At 32.4% G+C, this 21,340-nt stretch overlaps 2 protein-coding genes across 3 annotated transcripts in view; both read right to left on the bottom strand.

The window, feature by feature from the left end:
- Positions 1–1,875: 1,875 nt before the first annotated feature.
- Positions 1,876–3,462, bottom strand: LOC134710187 (adhesive plaque matrix protein-like). The gene is made up of 3 exons (XM_063570414.1): positions 3,398–3,462; positions 2,629–2,763; positions 1,876–2,186 (listed from the first exon to the last, which is right to left on the bottom strand). The coding sequence occupies exons 1-3, from the start codon at positions 3,453–3,455 to the stop codon at positions 1,876–1,878; spliced, it is 504 nt and encodes a 167-aa protein (XP_063426484.1). The 5' UTR covers positions 3,456–3,462.
- A 10,011-nt stretch (positions 3,463–13,473) lies between these two features.
- Positions 13,474–21,340, bottom strand: part of LOC134710174 (centromere protein F-like) — a 37,791-nt gene continuing 29,924 nt past the window's right edge. For both annotated transcript variants that reach the window (XM_063570394.1, XM_063570393.1), the window contains exons 16-17: positions 16,417–16,869; positions 13,474–15,862 (exon numbers count right to left, since the gene is read on the bottom strand). In XM_063570394.1, the coding sequence (XP_063426464.1) occupies positions 15,666–15,862; positions 16,417–16,869 (650 nt within the window). In that variant the 3' untranslated portion in view covers positions 13,474–15,665. The remainder of the gene's footprint in view (positions 15,863–16,416; positions 16,870–21,340) is intronic.

Consider the following 21,340-nt stretch of genomic DNA (forward strand, 5'->3'; position numbering starts at 1 on the left):
GGATACATAAAGTCATTACAAACAACGATATATTGCTTGGTTTTCCAAGTGCTCCACGAAACCTCTTTCTAAATTATTTACATCTTTTTTTATCAGCAATCAAAGACGGGCTTCAAAGTTATTGTTAAACTGCCTACTCTAGAGGTAGCGTGGATCGGATGTGGATACTTAAAAATTTCAAAGATCTTTTAGAGTAGACATTCGATTTAACTCTCTTTCATCTTGTAACAGTATTAAAACATTATTATATTTTACATTCCAAACTAAATGAAAAATTGAAAGAGTTGGTATTGCTTTGCTTCATAAAAAAGAATGGCCAACGTAGATACAAGTATCTTGTCTTAGGGAGGGATAAATCCTACTTTATAAAGAATCACTCTGATTCAAACAAAAAATTCTCTGAAACTGATATTATTAAGATGATTGATTTCTTGATTGACAAAATATTTGTTACAATCGGAGGACGTGTTTTTCAACAGTCTGTCGGCATTCAAATGGGAACAAACTGTGTCCCTCTACTTGCCGACTTGTTTCTTTTTCATTATGAGGTTGACTTCATACAGGAACTTCTCAGGAAGAAAGATAAGAAGTTATCAATATCCTTTAACTCTACTTTCAACTATATAGATGATGTCTTTCACTAAATAAATCAAAATTTGGTGACTATGTGGAACGCATCTATCCCATCGAACTAGAAATAAAGGATACTACTAATACAGTTAAGTCGGCCTCATATCTTGACTTTCATCTAGAAATTGACAATGAGGGTCGGTTGAAAACAAAACTTCACGACAAAAGAGATGATTTAAGCTTTCCAATTGTGAACTTTCCATTTTTTATTAGCAACATTCCAGCAGCACATGCATACGGGGTATATTTCTCCCAATTGATACGATATTCCCATGCTTGCATTTCCTATCATGATTTTCTTGATAGAGGGTTACTGCTCACAAAGAAGCTATTAAACCAATGGTTCCAAATGATGAAGTTGAAATCATCCCTTTGTAAATTTTACGGACGCCATCACGAGTTGGTTGACCGTTATGGAATAACCGTTTCATAAATGATATCGGATATGTTCCTTACGTCGTAACTACAATGCCCTTCCCTTCCATGAATGTGGCCTACCGAATTAGACTATTTACCGGGTTTGTTATCACATAAACAACACGACGGCTGCCACATGTGCAGCAGGATCTGCTTACCCTTCCGGAGCACCTGAGATCACCTCTAGTTTTTAGTGGGGATTGTGTTGTTTATTCTTTAGTTTTCTATGTTGTGTTATGTGTGCTATTCTTGTCTGTTTGTCTTTTTTGCTCTTAGCCAGAGTTTGAATGTCCCTTTGGTATCTTTCGTCCCTCTTTGATCTTATAGCTCTGTGACTGTTTCGATACTTATACAGCCTCGGCTTTCAAATATTTGGCTTTGAGCGTTTCTGTTGAAGTTTAATCCAAAGGAGCGCTTCTGATTCAATACAAATCGCAGCTTCAAAGTTTAAATACTTTGATAGAGTACTCAAAGCTGATGCATGTGAGTTTGTGGTATCTCATATTAAAGCAAGACTTTTAGTTGACATAATGGGTCCTAATCACTGTACTGACAATGAATCTTTTATTTGAAAAGTCATCTTTCGTTGTAGCAGAAATTACTATTAACCGTAATAGCAGGGCGACACAGACAAAGAGCAACCGCAGCAGAAGAAACAGTTAAAGAGCATTTTAGAATAAATATGTTTGATCCTTTTGCTAATCATATAATCAGTCATTTGGGACCAAGAACAACAGAGACAAATTGCTATTTCGAAAATTTTATTTAAAAAAACAAAAACATTGAAGATTCCGTTTATAGCCTATCGTGTGGAAGACATTCCGTTGTTTAATAATTTGGCTTATATTCTCGTGCATATGATGGCTTGTATTGTGGTGCATATGATGGCTTATATGCTGGTGCATATGTTGGTTTATATGCTGGCTTATATGATGGCTTATATGCTGGCTTATATGTTGGTTTATATGCTGGTGCATATGTTGGCTTATATGCTGGCTTATATGATGGCTTATATGCTGGTTCATATGCTGGCTTATATGATGGCTTGTATTCTGGTGCATATTGTGGTGCATATTGTGGTGCATATTGTGGTGCATATTCTGGTTCATATTTTGCATCATATCCTCCATATCCAGGTTCTGTAAAAGATGAGCATGAATTGAATGAGGTGTGGGCGAAAATAGCAGACACTTTATAACTGTGAAAATTTTTGAATATCGCATCAATAAAAAAAGTATTTCACATTTCAATTCTTGATAGTCATATAGTTCTATAATTAGTTATCAAAAGTACCAGGATCATAATTTTATACGCCAGACGCGTATAAAACATGCCTATAACATGTTTATAAGTAACATATGAATTAAATATTACAAATAATAAATGTACTCATTTCATTACTTTAGACTGCAGATATCAATATGAAGGAAACAAACTTTGATTTTCAGACTTCAGCAGGGCTGAAAGTGACGTTAGACACCAATAATCAATCGATTGCTCAATCAAACATACAAGGGAATTTCAATGCTGTATTTAAACGGATTGTAAATGAAGGATTATCAACTTAGTATTAGTACTTACTGTTACGTCGACAACAATTTTTATAGTCATTACAATCACTTAGTTTTGGGTCCGTTTCCAGATAGTAACCATATTTACAATAGTGACGGGTGCAATAGCCATTTCCTGCACTTTCACACTTATGGAACGAGTAACCTGATAATTAAAATATAAATGAAATTAATTAAGAAATAATATACATATAAGGAAAACTAGGTGATCGTGTGGTGGAGGGATAACAAATACAATTTGACAGTTTGTCTTTTTATCAAGATAGAATAAATATGAATAAATCAAAATGATTTTTCTCTCTCTGATTTTTGTTTTGTTGGTGTTGATATCCTACTTGTTATACTTTTATTATTACTGAAGTTGTGATAAGCAATACACATAGTCAATGTAAACAATAAGTAGTACTATAGATGTGAAGAAATAAGGTGCCATTTTTTTTTCTAAATGTAAAAAATAGATCATTTTATAATTATATTCCAGCTTTAAAAAATCTGTATAAATACATCACGTCCTATCAAAATTTAACAAACTTCAAACCCTGTATTAAAAACTAAATTTGAATTCTTGGGTGTAACACAATGTGCGACCCATGTACCTATTTTCTAAATACAAAATTTAATGCACTTCTGCATACAAGTATTACTATTCAAAACATAGTATGAACCCTCAAAATGATAGAAAGTTGAAGTAATTGGTATTCATATCCTTTTCTTATTTAAAACAACCACTCTAGAAATAGAGGAAAATTCAGTTCTTTTTTATTAGACATAGAACTTACCTGTACCGCACAGAGCGGCGATTACTAAAGTTCCGAGGATTATTTGGGCTGCGATCATCTTGGTGCTGTAGATTACGAATGTGGTATCTTTGTTGAATACGTTGCTTTAAATATTAACGTGACATTGATTTTTTTAAACAGATGTGGCACTAATTACATGCAAGATTTCGCAAGTTATGTTTTTAAAATGGAATTAAAATACTTTACAACCACGCACAACAGATGACTTCCGCTTTTTAAAATAATGTATAACAAATTTGTGGAAAATGATGATTACATTTTAAAAGAAGAGGCTTAGTTGAGTCTGTACCGCTCACCTGGCTTACTAACTATTATAAGATATTGCTGCTTGCATCATGTACATCTTGAAAATCGCTTTCTTGTAAAAAGTAAAATAACAAAACACGGTACTACGACAAAAATTCAAACCAAATCAAAGGACAAAATCAAAAGCTCAAACAAATCAAACGAATTGATAACAACTGGCATGTTCCTAACTTGGTACATACTTGCTTTACGATAACTCCGTCTACATTAGTGGATCTCAAATATGATTATGAAAGTTCTAAATAGCTTAAAAGAGACGGGTCTGTGAGTCACAACAGTCTCTTTGTATATCAGCCCACTATATCAAGACCAAGAATGTGTACAAGTTCTTACGATAACACAGTTTTTGTTTATAGTTTACGAGTACAAAACATTCAGTAGGGATAACATTGCCGTCATTGCAACAAGTGAGTCGCAAATTTGCATTTTTTGTCTATTTTGTGCTGTAAAACAATTGTTCAAAGTAAGGGGAACTTTGAGAGTTCACAAGCAAAACCAGTATATCGCATAGAGAGCTATATGAGGCTCCAAAAAAGACCTCATCGAAGTTACCAGGATTAAATAAACGACATGTAAAAAAAATTGACAATTACAGAGATTTCTTTGGAGTACACAATCTTTTCACCAGTGAGAGTGGAATTATGCGGGTTAAAAAGAAAACAAGCAAAAAAGATACCTTACAAGTTAGCCGATTTCGACGGACACGAAAGCATAGCTCCTGTGGCTTGTTCCTAGGTGATCTTACATGATTTTACATTATTACATTGTTTTTACATTTTTTTCAACTTCAAATGTATTGATGTGCAAACAGATTGACAAAGAATGATGTTGTATTTTACAAAACATTAGCAATTCATAAATACGGAATTAACATGCATGGAAAGCTTGTTATGAAAGATGTTAATCTCGAAGTTATGGATGTAATTACAAATAGGAAACCATTCAACAATAAATTTTACAAAAAGAGTAATCCGGTCTACTCTTGTCAATAAAGGCTATCTCTGAATAACAGAAAGAACGGTAAAATAAATAATCAATACGTTCGAAGGATGACCTTGAGGAAATTCAAAGTTATGCTATCTAAAAGAATATCAGCATTATTTCTTGATATATTGTATCAGGTTTACAGCCAAGAAAACCACAGAACATTACGTGTGTTCGAACTTTTTTTCATTGTATTTCACAATGTCTCATCGGCTATGAAGCAAGGCTGAATTCTCAATATAAACTGATTCGACTTCAAAGTAATTTAAAGGTTAAATTCAATAACATAAATTGATGATAAAATAATCCGAATTATAAGATGGCGGAATTCATCATGCATGCCAATTAAAGTAAAACACGACCGTTTCTTTATTTCGCTTCATTGAATATTAGTCAAAATGGAAACACTTTTTGAAGATGGTAATACTGTGAAATGAACATCCCGCTGCTAATGTTTGCACCTGTCCTAAGTCAGGAATCTGATGTACAGTAGTTGTCGTTTGTTTATGTAATATATACATGTTTCTCGTTTCTCGTTTTTTTATATAGATTAGACCGTTGTTTTTCCCGTTTGAATGGTTTTACACTAGTAATTTTGGGGCAATTTATAGCTTGTTGTTCGGTGTGAGCCAAGGCTCCGTATTGAAGGCCGTACATTGACTTATAATCGTTCAGATATTTAAGCAAAGATATATTGATGCAATCGAATTTTTATCAAACTTAATAAATTAGAATAGACAGAAAAATCCAATATAATAAATTGAGATCTTTTCATAGCTGCATTTTGGTCTCTGCTTGGCGGATATTAAATTAATGCAGAAGCTAAATAAGTCAGAAATATTTTCTTTCACTAGCTTAACATTTGTAAACTTTTTTTTTAATTTCTGAATGTCCAAAGTGAGTTTCTGATAATTTCAAGACTTTGATAATTATATATATAGGAAACAGCCAATAGATGTCTTTTTTATAACTAATTGTGTAAGGTTGCTGACCTGCTGACTTTACAATGCAATACAATACTTAGTGCCTGTTAATGATAATTGAAAAACCTGTAAATAGACAATTATAGTGCATTGACTTGACATATCAACGATATAAGGATGAGGCTTAGAAACGGGGAAATGCGAGACTGTGCCGTGTTGTCAGTTTGTGTTATAATTATGATTTTGACTGTCCCTTTGATATCTTTTGTCCCTCCTTTAAGAAATTTGTTAAAATTGCAAAAACTTTAACCACAGAGTGAATGTTTGTAGACGCCGCTGACGACAACGACGGGGGAAGGTAAGATCGCTATGTCTCGCTTTTTTCGACAAAAGTCGAAGGCTCGACAAAAATTACCATAACACAATGGTGGGATGTATAAGTGCCTAGCCATACCGAAAGGATATTACCACAAAACACTAAACAGTAGTAAAAGTTAATGAATTTCAAAGACAAATAAATGAACACTATAACACGTCATTAAGATGATAAACAACGTCAGTACCTGGAATATATACCTCAAGACTAATTTGATATGGTAAGTTAACTTAATTTGAAGTTCCTCATTTGAATGCCTTTAAAATGTAATTCATTCATATTCTATTTATCTGAATTTTGCATTTTTATTACGCACTTCTTCGATAGTTTAATAGGGGACTTTTAATTTAGAGACTTTCTGTTTTAAATGTTCATCAGCGCTCAGTATTTTTGTTATTTTACATTTTAGTCATTTGATAAGGGACTTTCCGTTTTGAATTTTCCAAAGAGTTCGATATTTTTGTTATTTTACTTTTGCATATTACTGGTTGAGATATGCTATTTTTCAAATCATTTTCGTAATATTAAGGAATATTGCTAGCCTAAAAAAGCATATTCTTCAGAAATGTTTGAAAAACTTTACAAATCATGTGTTTTCTTTAAACATAGTGTTTTATTAAAATTTATTTTCATACAAGGTCAAACGTGTGTGTGTGTGTCTTAACAGAAAATAACGTTTACATGTCTTATAAAGAATGAAGAGAAAATATAACCAGTCTGCTTAGTTTTGCATATACATAGTTAATTTGAAATTTTAATACCGATTCGTCTACCTCACAAAGTTTGTTAGCCTTCATTTGACATTACAATACAATGTGGTCGGTGCATTACATCAAAGTATGATGTTTTAAATGCAATGCTTGTAAACAATTTCATTCTTATTATACATGAACGACTACAAACGATTTTCAACAGTATTACGTATTAATCTCATTGTATGATATTGGTAACCAAAATGAGCTTACTTGTTCTTACAAGTATTCGATAAAAAAAAGTTTTCGGTGCACTTCGATTCAATTCTTCGATAAAAATATGCTATTGTAATGATATACAGTTATATAAACTGCGATAAACTTAAAGGAAAAATATGATGAGGCCTCTTTTTTTAAATTTTGGCCCAATGAACCACGGAAAAAACCAATATAAAACGTCTGCTGGTCAGATTTTTGTATCTGTAATTTTGATTTTGTCTGTCTTACATACTTACTTTAAGGCTTCAAACTGTGCCTGTATTACCAAATTGCATAAGATAGAATACAGATGTAACACAAATCTTTGTCACCAATGGACTAAGTGAAATATTATTTTTGAATTCTTCTACCAATATTTACAATAAATCCTTATTCATTTTGACTCGATAATATAGCATCAAGATTATAATATAATGGCATGGTTCAATTTTCTTCTGAATATCAGGTGTCCAGGTGAGTCAATGAAAGGAATAACCATATTTTTTATTCATTTAGGCTCTTCATCTGTTTTTGCTACCGCTGTTGCTCTATGCATTTGCCTCTATGGTGGGTGTACATGATTTTGTCAGGGTAGTTTCGTTTTCTGTGTCAATGATATAAGCCCTTTCGAACAAACAACGGAGAGAAAAAAAGGGAAAACCACAATTTATAAATTGCACTTTTTTTTACATTCAAAACTGTTTTCACTTAGATCAGACAGTGGGTCAACCAAACTCTAGCTTCAATGAGAGCTTCCGACAAATCACATACAACAGCATTAAGTATAACTAACAAAGTTTTCTAATCAAAACATGGAGAATCTTGGCAACTACTTTTGACACCCTGAAATACTGAGTTGTATTGAAAATTTCAAGAACCTGTCACTCGCATTGTCCATATCGTTTCTCAAAAGTATTGCCATTATTGTTTGGTAAATATAACAAACACAAATCTATATTCAAGCTTAATGAGAACATTCAGTATACTTATCATCAATAGTTAGCAAAGGTACCAGGATTATAATTTAGTACGCCAGACTCGCGTTTCGTCTACATTAGACTCATCAGTGTCGCTCAAATCAAAATAGTTATAAAGCCAAACAAGTACAAAGTTGAGGAGCATTGAGGACCCAAAATTCCAAAATGTTGTACCAAATACGGCTATGGTAATTTATTCCAGGGATAAGAAAATCCTTAGTTTTTCGAAAAATTCAAAGTTTTGTAACAGGAAATTTATAATAATGACCATATATCTGATATTCATGTCAACACTGAGTTGCTGACTCCTGGGGATATATATTTTCAAGATACTTAAATTTTATGCGACTACCATACATGTTAAGCTAGCTAGCTATGAAACATGTTTAATTCACTATTTTCTACATAAAAATGCAGTACCAAGTCAGGAATGTGACAGTTGTTATCCATCGGTTTGATGTGTTTGAGATTTTGATTTTGCCATTTGATTTCCGTTTTGAATTACATCTAAGTTTGCTATTTTTGTTTCTTTTACTTTTGACGGTCAACGTGTGTCTCGGCTCACTTGCGACATATGTTCTCGCAATCTTCGATCTTTATTCGATCTTTATTCTATAGATACCAGAATAGTCGTCAAATCTGTAAATGTGTCCTTTTCCCGATTGTGAAATTGTATTGTGCCTTGATGCAAGCTTGCAATATTGCAGTTGTTATTCACTTCCTTCCATTGTTTGATAGCGTTTGATTTTGTGAGTATTTTATCGACTTCCCCTTTTATAATTTATCACATGCATGATGTATAGCAGTAGAAACTTACCAAATCAGCGCATCATGAACAATGCATTTGAACTCCATGCGATTCCATCAATATTTGATAGTAACCTTGGTTTCTCTCTAAATCGACTTGTTAGGTTTAAACATAGGTTCACCATTCTATTGCGTTTATAAAGTTTTTTGTTTTGTTTACCCTGTATTACTATTTACTTAATTTTGATTCAACGTCGAGAAAGGGAATAGTGCATACTGTATGTAATATGTCCGACAAAAACGTGTGTATGCCAAGTCAGAAATATATCATTTGGTTTGCACTTGTTCCGTTGATCGATATCGTATGAGTTTATTGGTTTTCGCGTCTTCATATTTGGAAAATTGTCCGACGAAATAAAAAGCTTATCTGGCACAACTTTTGGGAATTTTGGGTCATCAATGCTCTACAACTTTATACGTGTTTGGCTTTATAACTATTTTGATATGAGCGCCACTGGTAGGTCTTATGTAGACGAAACGAGCGGCTGACGTATTAAATTATAAGTCTGGTACCTTAGATAACTATTCACATACATCCCCGTTTGGATTTACGAACTATATATAAAGTTGAGATGAAACTCGGATTGTCGGACATGTTCACTTTACAATTATTCCATACAATATAGATATGGTTGACACATTGATTGATTGCACTGATATACGAACTTGATCACAAACTCTTAATCTTGATCACTAATCCATTAGAATAAAGTTGAGGTCAGGTGACAAAACTATGCCTGCCAGACATGTAAAATCCATTTTCCAAATATAGTTATGTCATAACTCATAGTAAATTATATGTTTTACCAGCAATCACCAAACAACAAAATTGAGGTCAAGGACAATTGACATACGAAAGATTTTGTTAAATGTAAAATATGAAAATACGGAAAATTCAAAAAAGAGAGTATTTTATCAAATCAAATCAAAAGTTCAGACCCATCAAACAAATGGAAAATAACTGTCATATTCTTGACTTGATACAGACTTTTTTTTAGGTAAAAAATGGTGAATTAAACCATGCACATTAATAACACCAAACTGTATATAATTGTAGTCTCTAAGATAAACGAAAAAAAGTGAATCATAGTTACCAGGTAAGTGATTCAATCACCCCAAAATGTTCTTCAGAGTATAAAATAATTATCAAACGTATAGTTTTTGTTTATGTACTTACATCCTGTCTAAAATTAAATTTTGACATTGCTCTAATTGGTGTTCTACCCAGACTTTTAGGGACATTTTTACACTTAATCCATTATATGCATCGTGTAAAATAAGGTAAATATCTGCAAACAAGGTAAGAAAGACTGGTCTTTTACTTTAAATATAAAGCTTTATACTAGTGTATGCAGGTGTCAGACCACCAATTAAAAATCCCTTATTCGATCAAATTTTGAAATTTATTTTTCTAATTCATGGAAACCAGATATATCATGAGTTGTTCATGTATCAGCTTTCTACATGCAAATTTTCCACATACATTTAAAATCATAGAAGAAAGAAGAGGTCTCCCGAATAGGAGTACCCCTAAAAATAACCCCTGGATTTTTGGAAATCTAAATTTGGTATACTATAGAGTGCATTAATCCTCAATGTTGAATGCAACTCATAGACAAGTAAATTTTCAGGAAAAAAATGACATCAAATGCACCTTTGTTGTCCGAGTAGGGCTACTTTCACGTTCTTAAATTGCTGGTCTGACACCTGCAGCTGCCCCGATTGCAATCCCTCTGTACCGCTTTTTGTAACTTTGGTGCTAGGTGTTACCAAAATGAAGAAAATGTACATATATTACTCACTGAGCTATCTTGATAGTGAATAAACTTGTGGCCAAGTTTTATAAAAGAGGGACGAAAGATACCAAAGGGACAGTCAAACTCATAAATCTAAAACAGACTGACAACGCCATGGCTACAAATGAAAAAGACAAACAATAGTACACATGACACAACATAGAAAACCAAAGAATAAACAACACGAACCCCACCAAAACTAGGGGTGATCTCAGGTGCTCTGGAAGGGTACGCAGATCCTGCTCCACATGTGGCACCCGTCGTGTTGCTTATGTGATATCAAATCCGGTAAATAGTCTAATTCGGTAGGTCACATTCATGAAAGGGAAGGGGATTGTAGTTACGACGTAAGGAACATATCCTTTGTGAAACGGTTACTCCATAACGGTCAACCAACTTGTGATGGCGTCCGTAAAATTTAAGAAGGGATGATTTCAACTTCACCATTTGAAACTCTTGGTTTAATAGCGTCCTTGTGAGCAGCAACCCTCTATCAAAAAAAATATGATAGGAAATGCAAGCACGGGAATATCGTATAAATTGGGAGATATATACTACGTATGCAGGTGCTGCTGGAATGTTGCTACTTAGAAATGGAAAGTTCACAATTGGAAAGCTGAAATCATCTCTTTTGTCGTGAAGTTTTTTATTCAACCGACCCTCATGGTGAATTTCTAGATGTAAGTCAAGATATGAAGCCGACTGTATCTGTAGTATCCTTTATCTCGAGTTCAATGGAAAAGATGCGTTCCACGTAGTCACCAAATTTTGAATTATTAGTGAAAGAACATCATCTATATAGCGGAAAGTAGAGTTAAAGGATATTGCTTACTTCTTATCTTTCTTCCTAAGAAGTTCCTGCATGAAGTCAGCCTCATAATAATAAAGAAATAAGTCGGCAAGTAGAGGGGCACAGTTTGTTCCCATTGGAATGCCGACAGTCTGTTGAAAAACACGTTCTTTAAACGTAACAAATATGTTGTCAATAAAAAAATCAAGCATCTTGATAATTTCAGTTCCAGAGAAGTTATTGAACTTTTTCCTATATGGTATCTTTCAATTATGAAGAAGCTTCTGCCAATTTTTCCATGAAGGTTTGGAAAGGGTTTTTGATGTTTTAATAACTTTAATTGTAGTCTCTTAAAAATACTGATAACACATCCTGTCAATGATTTTTTTTTCGCCTTGTACACACTTTTTTTTACACAGACTATTATGATTTTTTGTTACAATTAATCCATTGGATGTATGCTGATTGATTTAGTCTGGAGAACATGATTTATTTATTAGTTGTATTTATCTTTTTAGTATTAAATATGTACTTTGGTTTTTGTCGAGCCTGCAACTTTTGTTGCAGAAAGCTCGACATAGGGATAGTGATCCAGCGGCGGCAGTGTTAGCTCACTTCTTAAAAGCTTTATATTTTAGAAGGTGGAAGACCTGGATGCTTCATACTTTGTATATAGATGCTTCATGTTACGAAGTTTCCGTCAGTCACATGTCCAATGTTGAATTCTCTCTTATTTTAAGTAATAGGATAACTATATTTAGTATGTGCATACCTTCCAAAGTCCTCATGCCCGTCAGACAGTTTTCACTTGACCTCGACCTCATTTCATGGCTCAGTGAACAAGGTTAAGTTTGGGTGGTCAAGTCCATTTTTCAGATACTATAAGCAATAGGGCTTGTATATTCAGTGTATGGAAGGACTGTAAGGTGTACATGTCCAACTGGCAGGTGTCATCTGACCTTGACCTCATTTTCATGGTTCAGTGGGTATAGTTAAGTTTTTGCGTTTTTGTCTGTTTTTCTCATACTTTATGCAATAGGTCTACTATATTTGTTGTATGGAATGATTGTAAGGTGAACATGTCTAGCGGACAGATGTCATCTGACCTTGACCTCATTTTCATGGTTCAGTGGTCAAAGTTAAGTTTTTCAGTTTTAGTCTTTTTATCTGATACTATACGCCATGGGCCAGTGTTAGTGTTAAGTTTTTGTGTTTTCGTCTATTTAATTATAAACTATAAGTATTAGGTCAACTATATTTGTTTTAAGAAAGCATTGTTAGCTGTACATGTAAGCCTGGCATGGTTCATCTGAACACCTTATTTTCCTGGTTTATTGGTCTTTGTGTAGTTATCTAGGTTAATGTAACGTTTATGTGACAAATGTAATAAAGCTTTATACGTAGGACTATCAACATAATATCAATGATTAGTAAAAAAGGCGAGACATTTCAGTGTGTGCACTCTTGTTTGTGCTTGGTATCAATCTGAACTTTTTTTCCAACTGATTTTAGCCCACTTTATCTTATATGTGCCTATCAAATATAAAGTCCTGTAATTCACTGGTTTTCATTGGTGGCTGTCAATTATATAGTTTTTCTTTGTTTTCTACAAAAACCAGGTTAATAGTTATTTTTCTCATTTCAACTGTTATACATTTTGTCATTCCAGGAGCTATTATAGCTGACTATACAGTATTGGTTTTGCTCATTGTTAAAGGCTATACAGTGACCTACAGTCGCTTGCATCTATGCTTTTTGTCTCTGGTGGATAATTATCTCAATTGCGATCTTCCATAACTTTTTTATTTATACGATTTTGAAAATTGACTACAGAGAATCAATTATTGCCAGTAAGATTTCTGTTGATAAAAATTAGGAATTTCTGTTGCAGTTTGCTGTAGATTTCATGAAGATTTTCAGAAAAAGAAAAAGCAAAATTTAATCAACAAGGAACCAAAGAACAGTGGTTGAGATAAATCACACTATTGTGTGCAAATTGACAGCCAAAGTAGAACAGCCAAAAAGCAGCAACTGACACATAATGGCTTATTCACAGAAACAAAATTAAAGTCAAATTCATATTCTCATTCCATTGATAAGGAATTTTCTTACAACTCAGCCTCAAATAGAAAAAAATAAAGGCAAATAAGAATGTTAGTCTGTATTATAAATAATAATTACATCAAAATAAAAATATGACAACACAAAACAATAACATGTAATAACTCAAAATAGTCACTGGGTGGGGATCATTATATACAAAACATCTGTAATTTATATAATATTGTTGGTTGGGCTTCTAATACAAGGTATATACAGGCACAATTAAAAATTCTAATGAGGTTATAGACTAAAGACAGAGGTCAAGATGAATATAAGAGGAACATATTATGTTTTCATAGCATCCAATTTCTATATACTATTGAGTTAGTCACATACACACAGATAATTATTTTTAAGGTTATAAAACATCATAAATGCAGTTTAACAAAGTTTCCATTTACACCCTGTCATAACAAAAGATAGAAACGGCACATAGATAATACAAATCATTCTTTTTAAATACAAATTGAACATTCCATAGAAAAAATATTCCATATTTAACAAGAAATAAATCTGTTTTTGCGTATATTTTCGTTTATTCCATTACTGGTTCAAACAAGTTATCTATACTTTCATGGCTTCAACATTGATTCATAAATATTTACATAGAAATTACTTGAATAATTTTCTTCACATGATAAAAAGTGACTTTACAATATTTATTTATGTAACTTGTATAAAAATCTCCACATAGAAGAGCTTTCTTTAAACACTAATGTGGTAAACTAAAACTATTTTAACACGCAGAAGAGCTTTATACACATATGAGATAAACAAAAAATAATTCAACACACTTAAATAATAAATAACAAACAAAGGCAGTCGTATGACCTCATTTGATCCAATTGTATATTAGTTGAAAGATTATGTAGATGCATTATAATGGTTTGCTTAAAAGTTTGAATACACATTTTCTTTGGTTTATATGCATGTGGTAGACATTTTTTTATGTAAGTGTTATTACAGATAAATCATTCAAGCCATTAATTTAATATTCAATTCAATAAACAAACTGACTTACTCTTTTCTTTCTATAAAGAACAGTGACATATAATAAACATCAATAAAACATTCAAAAAGTTTTATAGAAAACATTTTGCTTAAAGTTTTCTGGCATACTGTCAACCAACTTATTTTACTTATTAAAGCCATTATTCTTTGTGACAAGAAAACTAATGCATACAAAATACATCGTCAACAAATCACACATGGATCTTTTCATAAATGAATACAGTAAAAAATTTACAAAAATCGTAGGCAAAAAGAACTGATCACCAAAAACTTTAAAAAAAAGACTAACAGTGAAATATTTTTTTTACTGTTTTTCTTGCTAAACATAAATACCTATCAGAGACTTAGTTATTTCCTTCCACTAACACTTAACCTAATAATAACAGAATCTTTAACAATCAAAATACATCAACTTTTTTATAGGTTATCAGATTTGGATACTTGGAAATAAACTATTTTCCCTTTAAGTATTACATTTGCATGTAAAATTTAATGTATGACACATTATAAGTGAACTACTGGTACAAATTTTGGTCAAAATACAATGAAAAGATTTATACATATTTCTAAAATATCTATTTAACAAAATAAGTAAGTTTTGTTTAGAAAAAATATAATATCAGGTAAGGCTTTTCACAGATTACATAGGTCAATTAAAAATCTTTAAAGCACTTTTACAATCTTTTAATTAACAACAGCAGCCATTTTGGAATGCAGTAAATGTAAAAACTGTTTGCTTAAAAAACAACATAACTAATTCTATTTATTTCAAAAAAATTTAAGAAGGGGAGAAAACTTAGATATCATTTATGATAGCATGAATATGTGAATAACAAATGAATAATTATCATACTCTTTCTATTTTTCTTGTCAAATCATTAAATGTAAAATGTTTTGTATCTCCTTCAATGGCAAACTCTGTTTATTCTATTCATATAATTGTGATTATTCTATGCATAATCCTGTTATAATTACAATTTTGCACAGAAATAGCTATAAAACAAGCACAGATATATTCTTATAAATTTTTACAATAGTAAAAATATAATGCTAAACTACACGTATGTTGTAAGTATAAAAAAATAAGTCCAAAACTACATGAGGTCCTTGAATGCTATAGAGCAAACTATACCACGTAAAGTCCTTGAAAGTTTTTGAAAATACTATACTACTTAAAGTCCTTGAAAGTTATTGAACCCAATATAAATCCTGAAATGAAGTTCGCTATGATACTTTGCAGTCTTGATTGTCAGTATTATTTTTTTCTTCTGGACTATTTGGACGTCTTAGATTTTTCCGTACCTCTGGAGACCGTTTTAAACTGAGTGTACGTTTTGGTAAAGCACGAGGTGATTCCTCCCGTATCTTCTTTAAAGGACTATTAGTTATGGTACTCAGTGGCTTCTTCTCTACATGGAAATCTAGTTTGAAAAAAAAATTATAAACAGTTAATTTCCACTTGTCAAAAACAGTGTGAACATTTTTCTGATACACATGTAATATCAATCTGAACTAGCAGTACTGAAAGTTAAGCTAACAAAATGATACACACAACCCCTGCAAAGAACATAATTTGCTACTGTAAGGAAACCCCAAAACTAATTCCGAAAAAAAAAAATTTGAAGGTGCCTAATGGCATAATAAGGTGAAGATTATGAGGAAGCCTCATTGTGGTAAATTGGATGTCTTCTTGCATCTTGAAGTGTAACAATCACAGAAAACAATCAATCCAGATCCCTTTAACATTCAAATTTTGAGAAAGTTGTAAGGTTTTTCATCTAAATGAGGAAAAACATTAGTTTTATCTTATTATTTGAGTTATTTTTTATGATTACAAAATATTTTGTGTTTAATTTTTAAAAAAATCCAGCTTAGCCATATAAGGGGAGATAACCAAGAAAATCAAACTTTCATTAAGAAATAGGTATGTAAATGTATCATCTATCTTAAATTAGTTGATTGAAGAAAAACAAACCTGATTTAAGTTTCTTTTGGTTGTTCTCTATATCTTGTGGTAATTTTCGTTTTTCAGATATTTTTGTCAAAGGAGAAACTGTTTTTTGTTGAACAGCAGCAACACTATGTGATCTTGTCATTCTCTGACTAGATTCACCTCCAGGTAAAGAACTAGTAGATTTAGAAATACTCATTCTACGACCAGATTCCGACTGCTCAAAAGACATAGTTACTTCCTGACTAACGGCAGGATGTTTAGGAATAGGTCTAATTATAGCACAGTCTGTTGAACTAAATATAGATGGATGATTATTTTTAGAATTTGATGATGATAAATGTCTTGAGTCTATAATTTGAGATTTTCCACTAACTAAAGAGTTTGTTTCTGAGATATCAGTCTTTGTAGATAAAACAGTAGATCCCATTGGGGTTTTTGTTTCTTCTGTTGTAGATACTGGCTTGGTATGGTCTCCTGTAAATAAAACATAATTCTGTTTGATTTAATTCAGTACAATGTATAAGCAAAATAAGACGATATGCCAATGAGACAATTATCAATCCTTGACCAAATGACATATCTTCATCACAAGGGCTTTCATGCTACTAAGTATGCATTTTGACCTGACAGTTTCCATAGAAAAAGCATGCATATGATCTGCATGACCAACAATGTTACCAACCATAGGTCTCCCCACAGCCTTTTGTGTTTGTTGTTTGATTTGCATGAAGTACTGTGTATTCATTGATATTCTTTGGATACCAATTTTTGTGGAGTTCATTGGTACATGGGAAATAAAAATTTATATGTTCACTGAATTACAACTTTTTGCTATAACAAATCAAATATCTATAAAAGGAAATGTACGTTTTCATAGATCCACAAAATTGGTACTCACAAAAATAAATGAATGCACAATTTTGTTTACAGTTCAAGAAAGTGCAAGATATGACAACTCATATACCAATCATTTATCTTTCAAATGACAATCCTGTCAATATCTGACTATTTCCCACAACAACAGAACAGAAATGTATGTGTTGTTATCATAAGCATACCCCACTCATAATGCAAAAATAATAGAAACAGTAAAAAAAAGTTAGTTCATTCAACATTGTGAAAAATTCAAACAAAATTAGTTCATTTACACCCCGTATAACCCCGATACAAATGAATCCGGAAGTTGACGCGTTCGAAGCGATAATCAGGACAACATTTGGGATGACAACAATTTCGAATGCCTCTCTGGAACTTATTTGAGAATATATATATAAATATGCCAATATGCATGTTAGTTTATTTATTCAATTATACAGGTGTTGTAAGTTTTAAATATTGTATAACACGTTTGATAAAACTGCTAGATGCAAAACGCACAGACATGGTGCAGTTTCATACGGTTTATGATATAAACAATGCTGAATATCTTTTCGTGCATACACCTTTGCGTATTAATATCTTAAGCAATACTAAATAACTATACATTAAATTACTACGTGCCTTCAAATGTGCAATAGAATTTAGAATAAACGCGATATCATACAAAATAAAATTTCTCTTACTGTATTGTTCGTTCCAACAAATGTGTCGCGTTCGTTGTGCGTTTTGAAATAACCACTGTACAGTTCGTTGACAAAAACCTTACCAAACACTTTCTTGTCAAGGTTTTCGAGATGGTATCGGCGACCCTTTTTCTGTATTTTATTGTAAATATTTATCTGTTAACTTAGTCAAAATAGTTAAACTTAACATGTCTGTCATACAAAGCTAAAATTGTAATATTTAACCAGCGTACATCTGCTGGGAATGTTTTAATTGGAAATTGAGACTTTCAATGTTATTCCAGATGAAATAAACAGTAAACAAAAATATTCCAAAGGAAATAAAGTTTCAAAAAGTATAGTACAGTCATTAAAACTTTAATGACTTCCTTTTCACAATTTGAGGCTCTTCCAAATGCCGATCTTAGTCCAAATTCCCCTAGACGAAGGCCGACATACATGTAAGAGCTCGTTGAACTTAATTTGACGAATGCCATGGATGGCATTCCAACTGCTATTTTTAAAATATTTTGTTTTACATATAAAGCTTTGCAGATGTGGTATGATGGCCAGTGAGACAACTTTCCACCAAAGTTTAAATAAAGTAGGTGTATAAAGCAAATGATTATAGTCCAATGTAAAACATTTAACAATGAGGAAAACCTATACCATACAGTCGGCTAAAAAAGGCCCCGCTATAAAAAAAAAAAAGAAGGAAAAATTAAAACGATAAAACTAACGGTTATTTATTTATCACTTATAAATTATGTATTAAAGAAGAAAAAAAATGAGAGATCTATATAAGCAATGTACTACAGGATCCTGAAGTTGGACCGACAAAAAATAGCGGCGGGATTAAACACGTAAACCCCCAACCCTCTCCTGAACCTAGAACACTGGTGTAACAGCACAAGATGATAAAAAAAGATCAGTTGCAATTGGCTAAACTCAAAATGTCGGTAAAAGGCACGTAAACCATATACATCAACTATCGACAAAGGAGTATTGTAGTAACTGATAGTTATTTTAAAGCGTATAACAACTAAGAAGTAAATCATGTATCTAAAGTGTTTTAAATCAGTTTCTCTAACTCTATGGAAATTTATCCCTTTCCGAACCCATTGTATAAAAAAAATTAATCAACGTGTGGTTGCTGGTGATCTCAAAAGATCATTGGATGATTTTGAGGGTCATGACCTTTTTAGCTAACAGAATGAATCAAAATACGATAACAGGTGTTAATGAAATTGACAACTTCGTGCAATGTGAAAGGCACTCGAAGGGGATTTTCGGTTAACAAAAAAAGAAAATGTCTTTTTAATCATTAGAGAAACAGATTCTTACATAGTTACTCGTGGATTATCGGATTTATCCAATCTCGATAGTTAAATTGGACTTTAAAATTTATAATTTAACTATCTCGATTGGATAAATCCGATAATCCACTGGTATCAATGTAAGAATCTATATATATCCTACGCTTTTGGGTAAAGTGGCTTAATAAAACGCATGAACTTGTGCAATGCCAAATATAAACAGTATCGAGAGGATGTACGGTATAATGAGTTCTCATAAGTGTGCATACATTGTAATAATGCTAAGACTTAGTGAAGTTTTGATTTAACAGGTACAGCAAAACTCTCTTTATTGTGGCCATTTTTTTTTTATTTATGAAAGAATTTGGCGAAGGGTGACTGGGATATATACTATTAGATATGATCACTTTGGTCTTTTTCAGACCGGCAGTAAAAACTGACAGAAGTTGGCCACCCGTTTAGTTGTGTGGTATGTAAAAGTACACAGTCCAGTCCGAATTGGAATATAAAATCCAATGTCTCGTGTAAAGAGAGTACCACGCTAACTACACTGTACGAACCCTTGCAAAAACTTTAAGAGAGGTCCATAAATAGCCGGTTGAAATGCAACATTTGTGTCCTTATTATATGTTGCTACTTTGTGCTTATCCTGAACATGCATGCCAGATTAACAATTGAGCGTTTAGCAACCAACAATCAGCCATTACGTACGCGTGTCATAAACAAATAAAAGGGTCCATAAATTGTTCAGTACCAACACGAAAGAAGAAAATGTTTAAGGTTAGGTTGATGATTGATACTTTGCTCAACCGACAATTTACCAATGACGCCAAGGGTAACTGGGGAATATAAATATGGTTCCTGTGGTCTTCTGCGAAATAAATCAAAATTTGAATGAAATGCATATGGGTGGGTATAGACTTTAAGGTGCTTTTGATAACCAGAATGACCTGACCAATCATTTAGACTTTTGCACCAAAGTAGATAAACTGTAATGTTCGAGGAATTCAAGCATAATCTTTATACCTTAAAAATTAAACAAACACAAAAACATAATTGAAGAAATCAAACCAGTTAAAATTAAGAATTGTCTCTTCGTCTTTATATCTTTGATGGCTATCAGTTACATGTTCATTCAATCTAATTAAAAACCGATCTCTCATCGCTCCCGTTTTCTGATATGTCGCGAAACAAAAATGAACAACTATAGGTCACCGTACGGCCTTTAACAATGAACAAAGCCTACACCGCTATAAAACACACCGTAATGACAAATGTAGTAAAATTTATACGAGAAAACTAACGACCCAATTTATGCACAAAATAGTGAACAAAAAATATATATAACTACTGAATTACACGCTCCTGGCTTTGGACAGGCACATACAGAATATGGCAGGATTAAACATGTTAGCGGGCACCCAACCCACTATCTAAGCGTACATTGAATGTCGTATGGTAAACACTTTCAAAAATTCTATCAAATTAGAAATCGGACGTGTGTATCTGTATGCTTAGCCATAGTTGCATCTGTCGAATTATTGTATTTTCCTACCAATTCACACTTTCGTATACATGAGCCGCAGGATATTTTTACATGTAAAAATTTCCTCCAAGAGTTTTTTGACAATACAACGGTTGCTGTCTGCGTGTTATGGTGTTAAATTGTTATTTTCAAACATGCATATTGGTTATAATCATATCAAAGCATAATATAATACATGCAAAATTCATTGAAAAACGCAATATTGTGTCAACGAAGCGTACAGTATAAAAAGGTGTAATGACAACGAAGCGTACACAACATGAAAATAAAGACACTTTAAAACGTGTATTTTTTTTGTTTCTAGATACAACATAAACAAACGACCTTTATACGTTTGTTAATTTATACTATGAAGTTTTCAAAAATGTATGTTTTAAAAACTATGAGGAACGAGAAACATTAAGTTTTGAATGTTTAAAAATACCAAGCACGTTTTATCACTGATATCGTCGTGCGTTTTTTTATGTTTGTATATAAAAATGTCACATTTTTGAAAAACCTTTTAGTAACTAATGAGTATTATGGCAAAGAATATATTGGAG

This window comes from Mytilus trossulus, chromosome 3 (genome assembly GCF_036588685.1).
Source record: "Mytilus trossulus isolate FHL-02 chromosome 3, PNRI_Mtr1.1.1.hap1, whole genome shotgun sequence".
Classification (NCBI taxonomy): Eukaryota; Metazoa; Mollusca; class Bivalvia; order Mytilida; family Mytilidae; genus Mytilus; species Mytilus trossulus.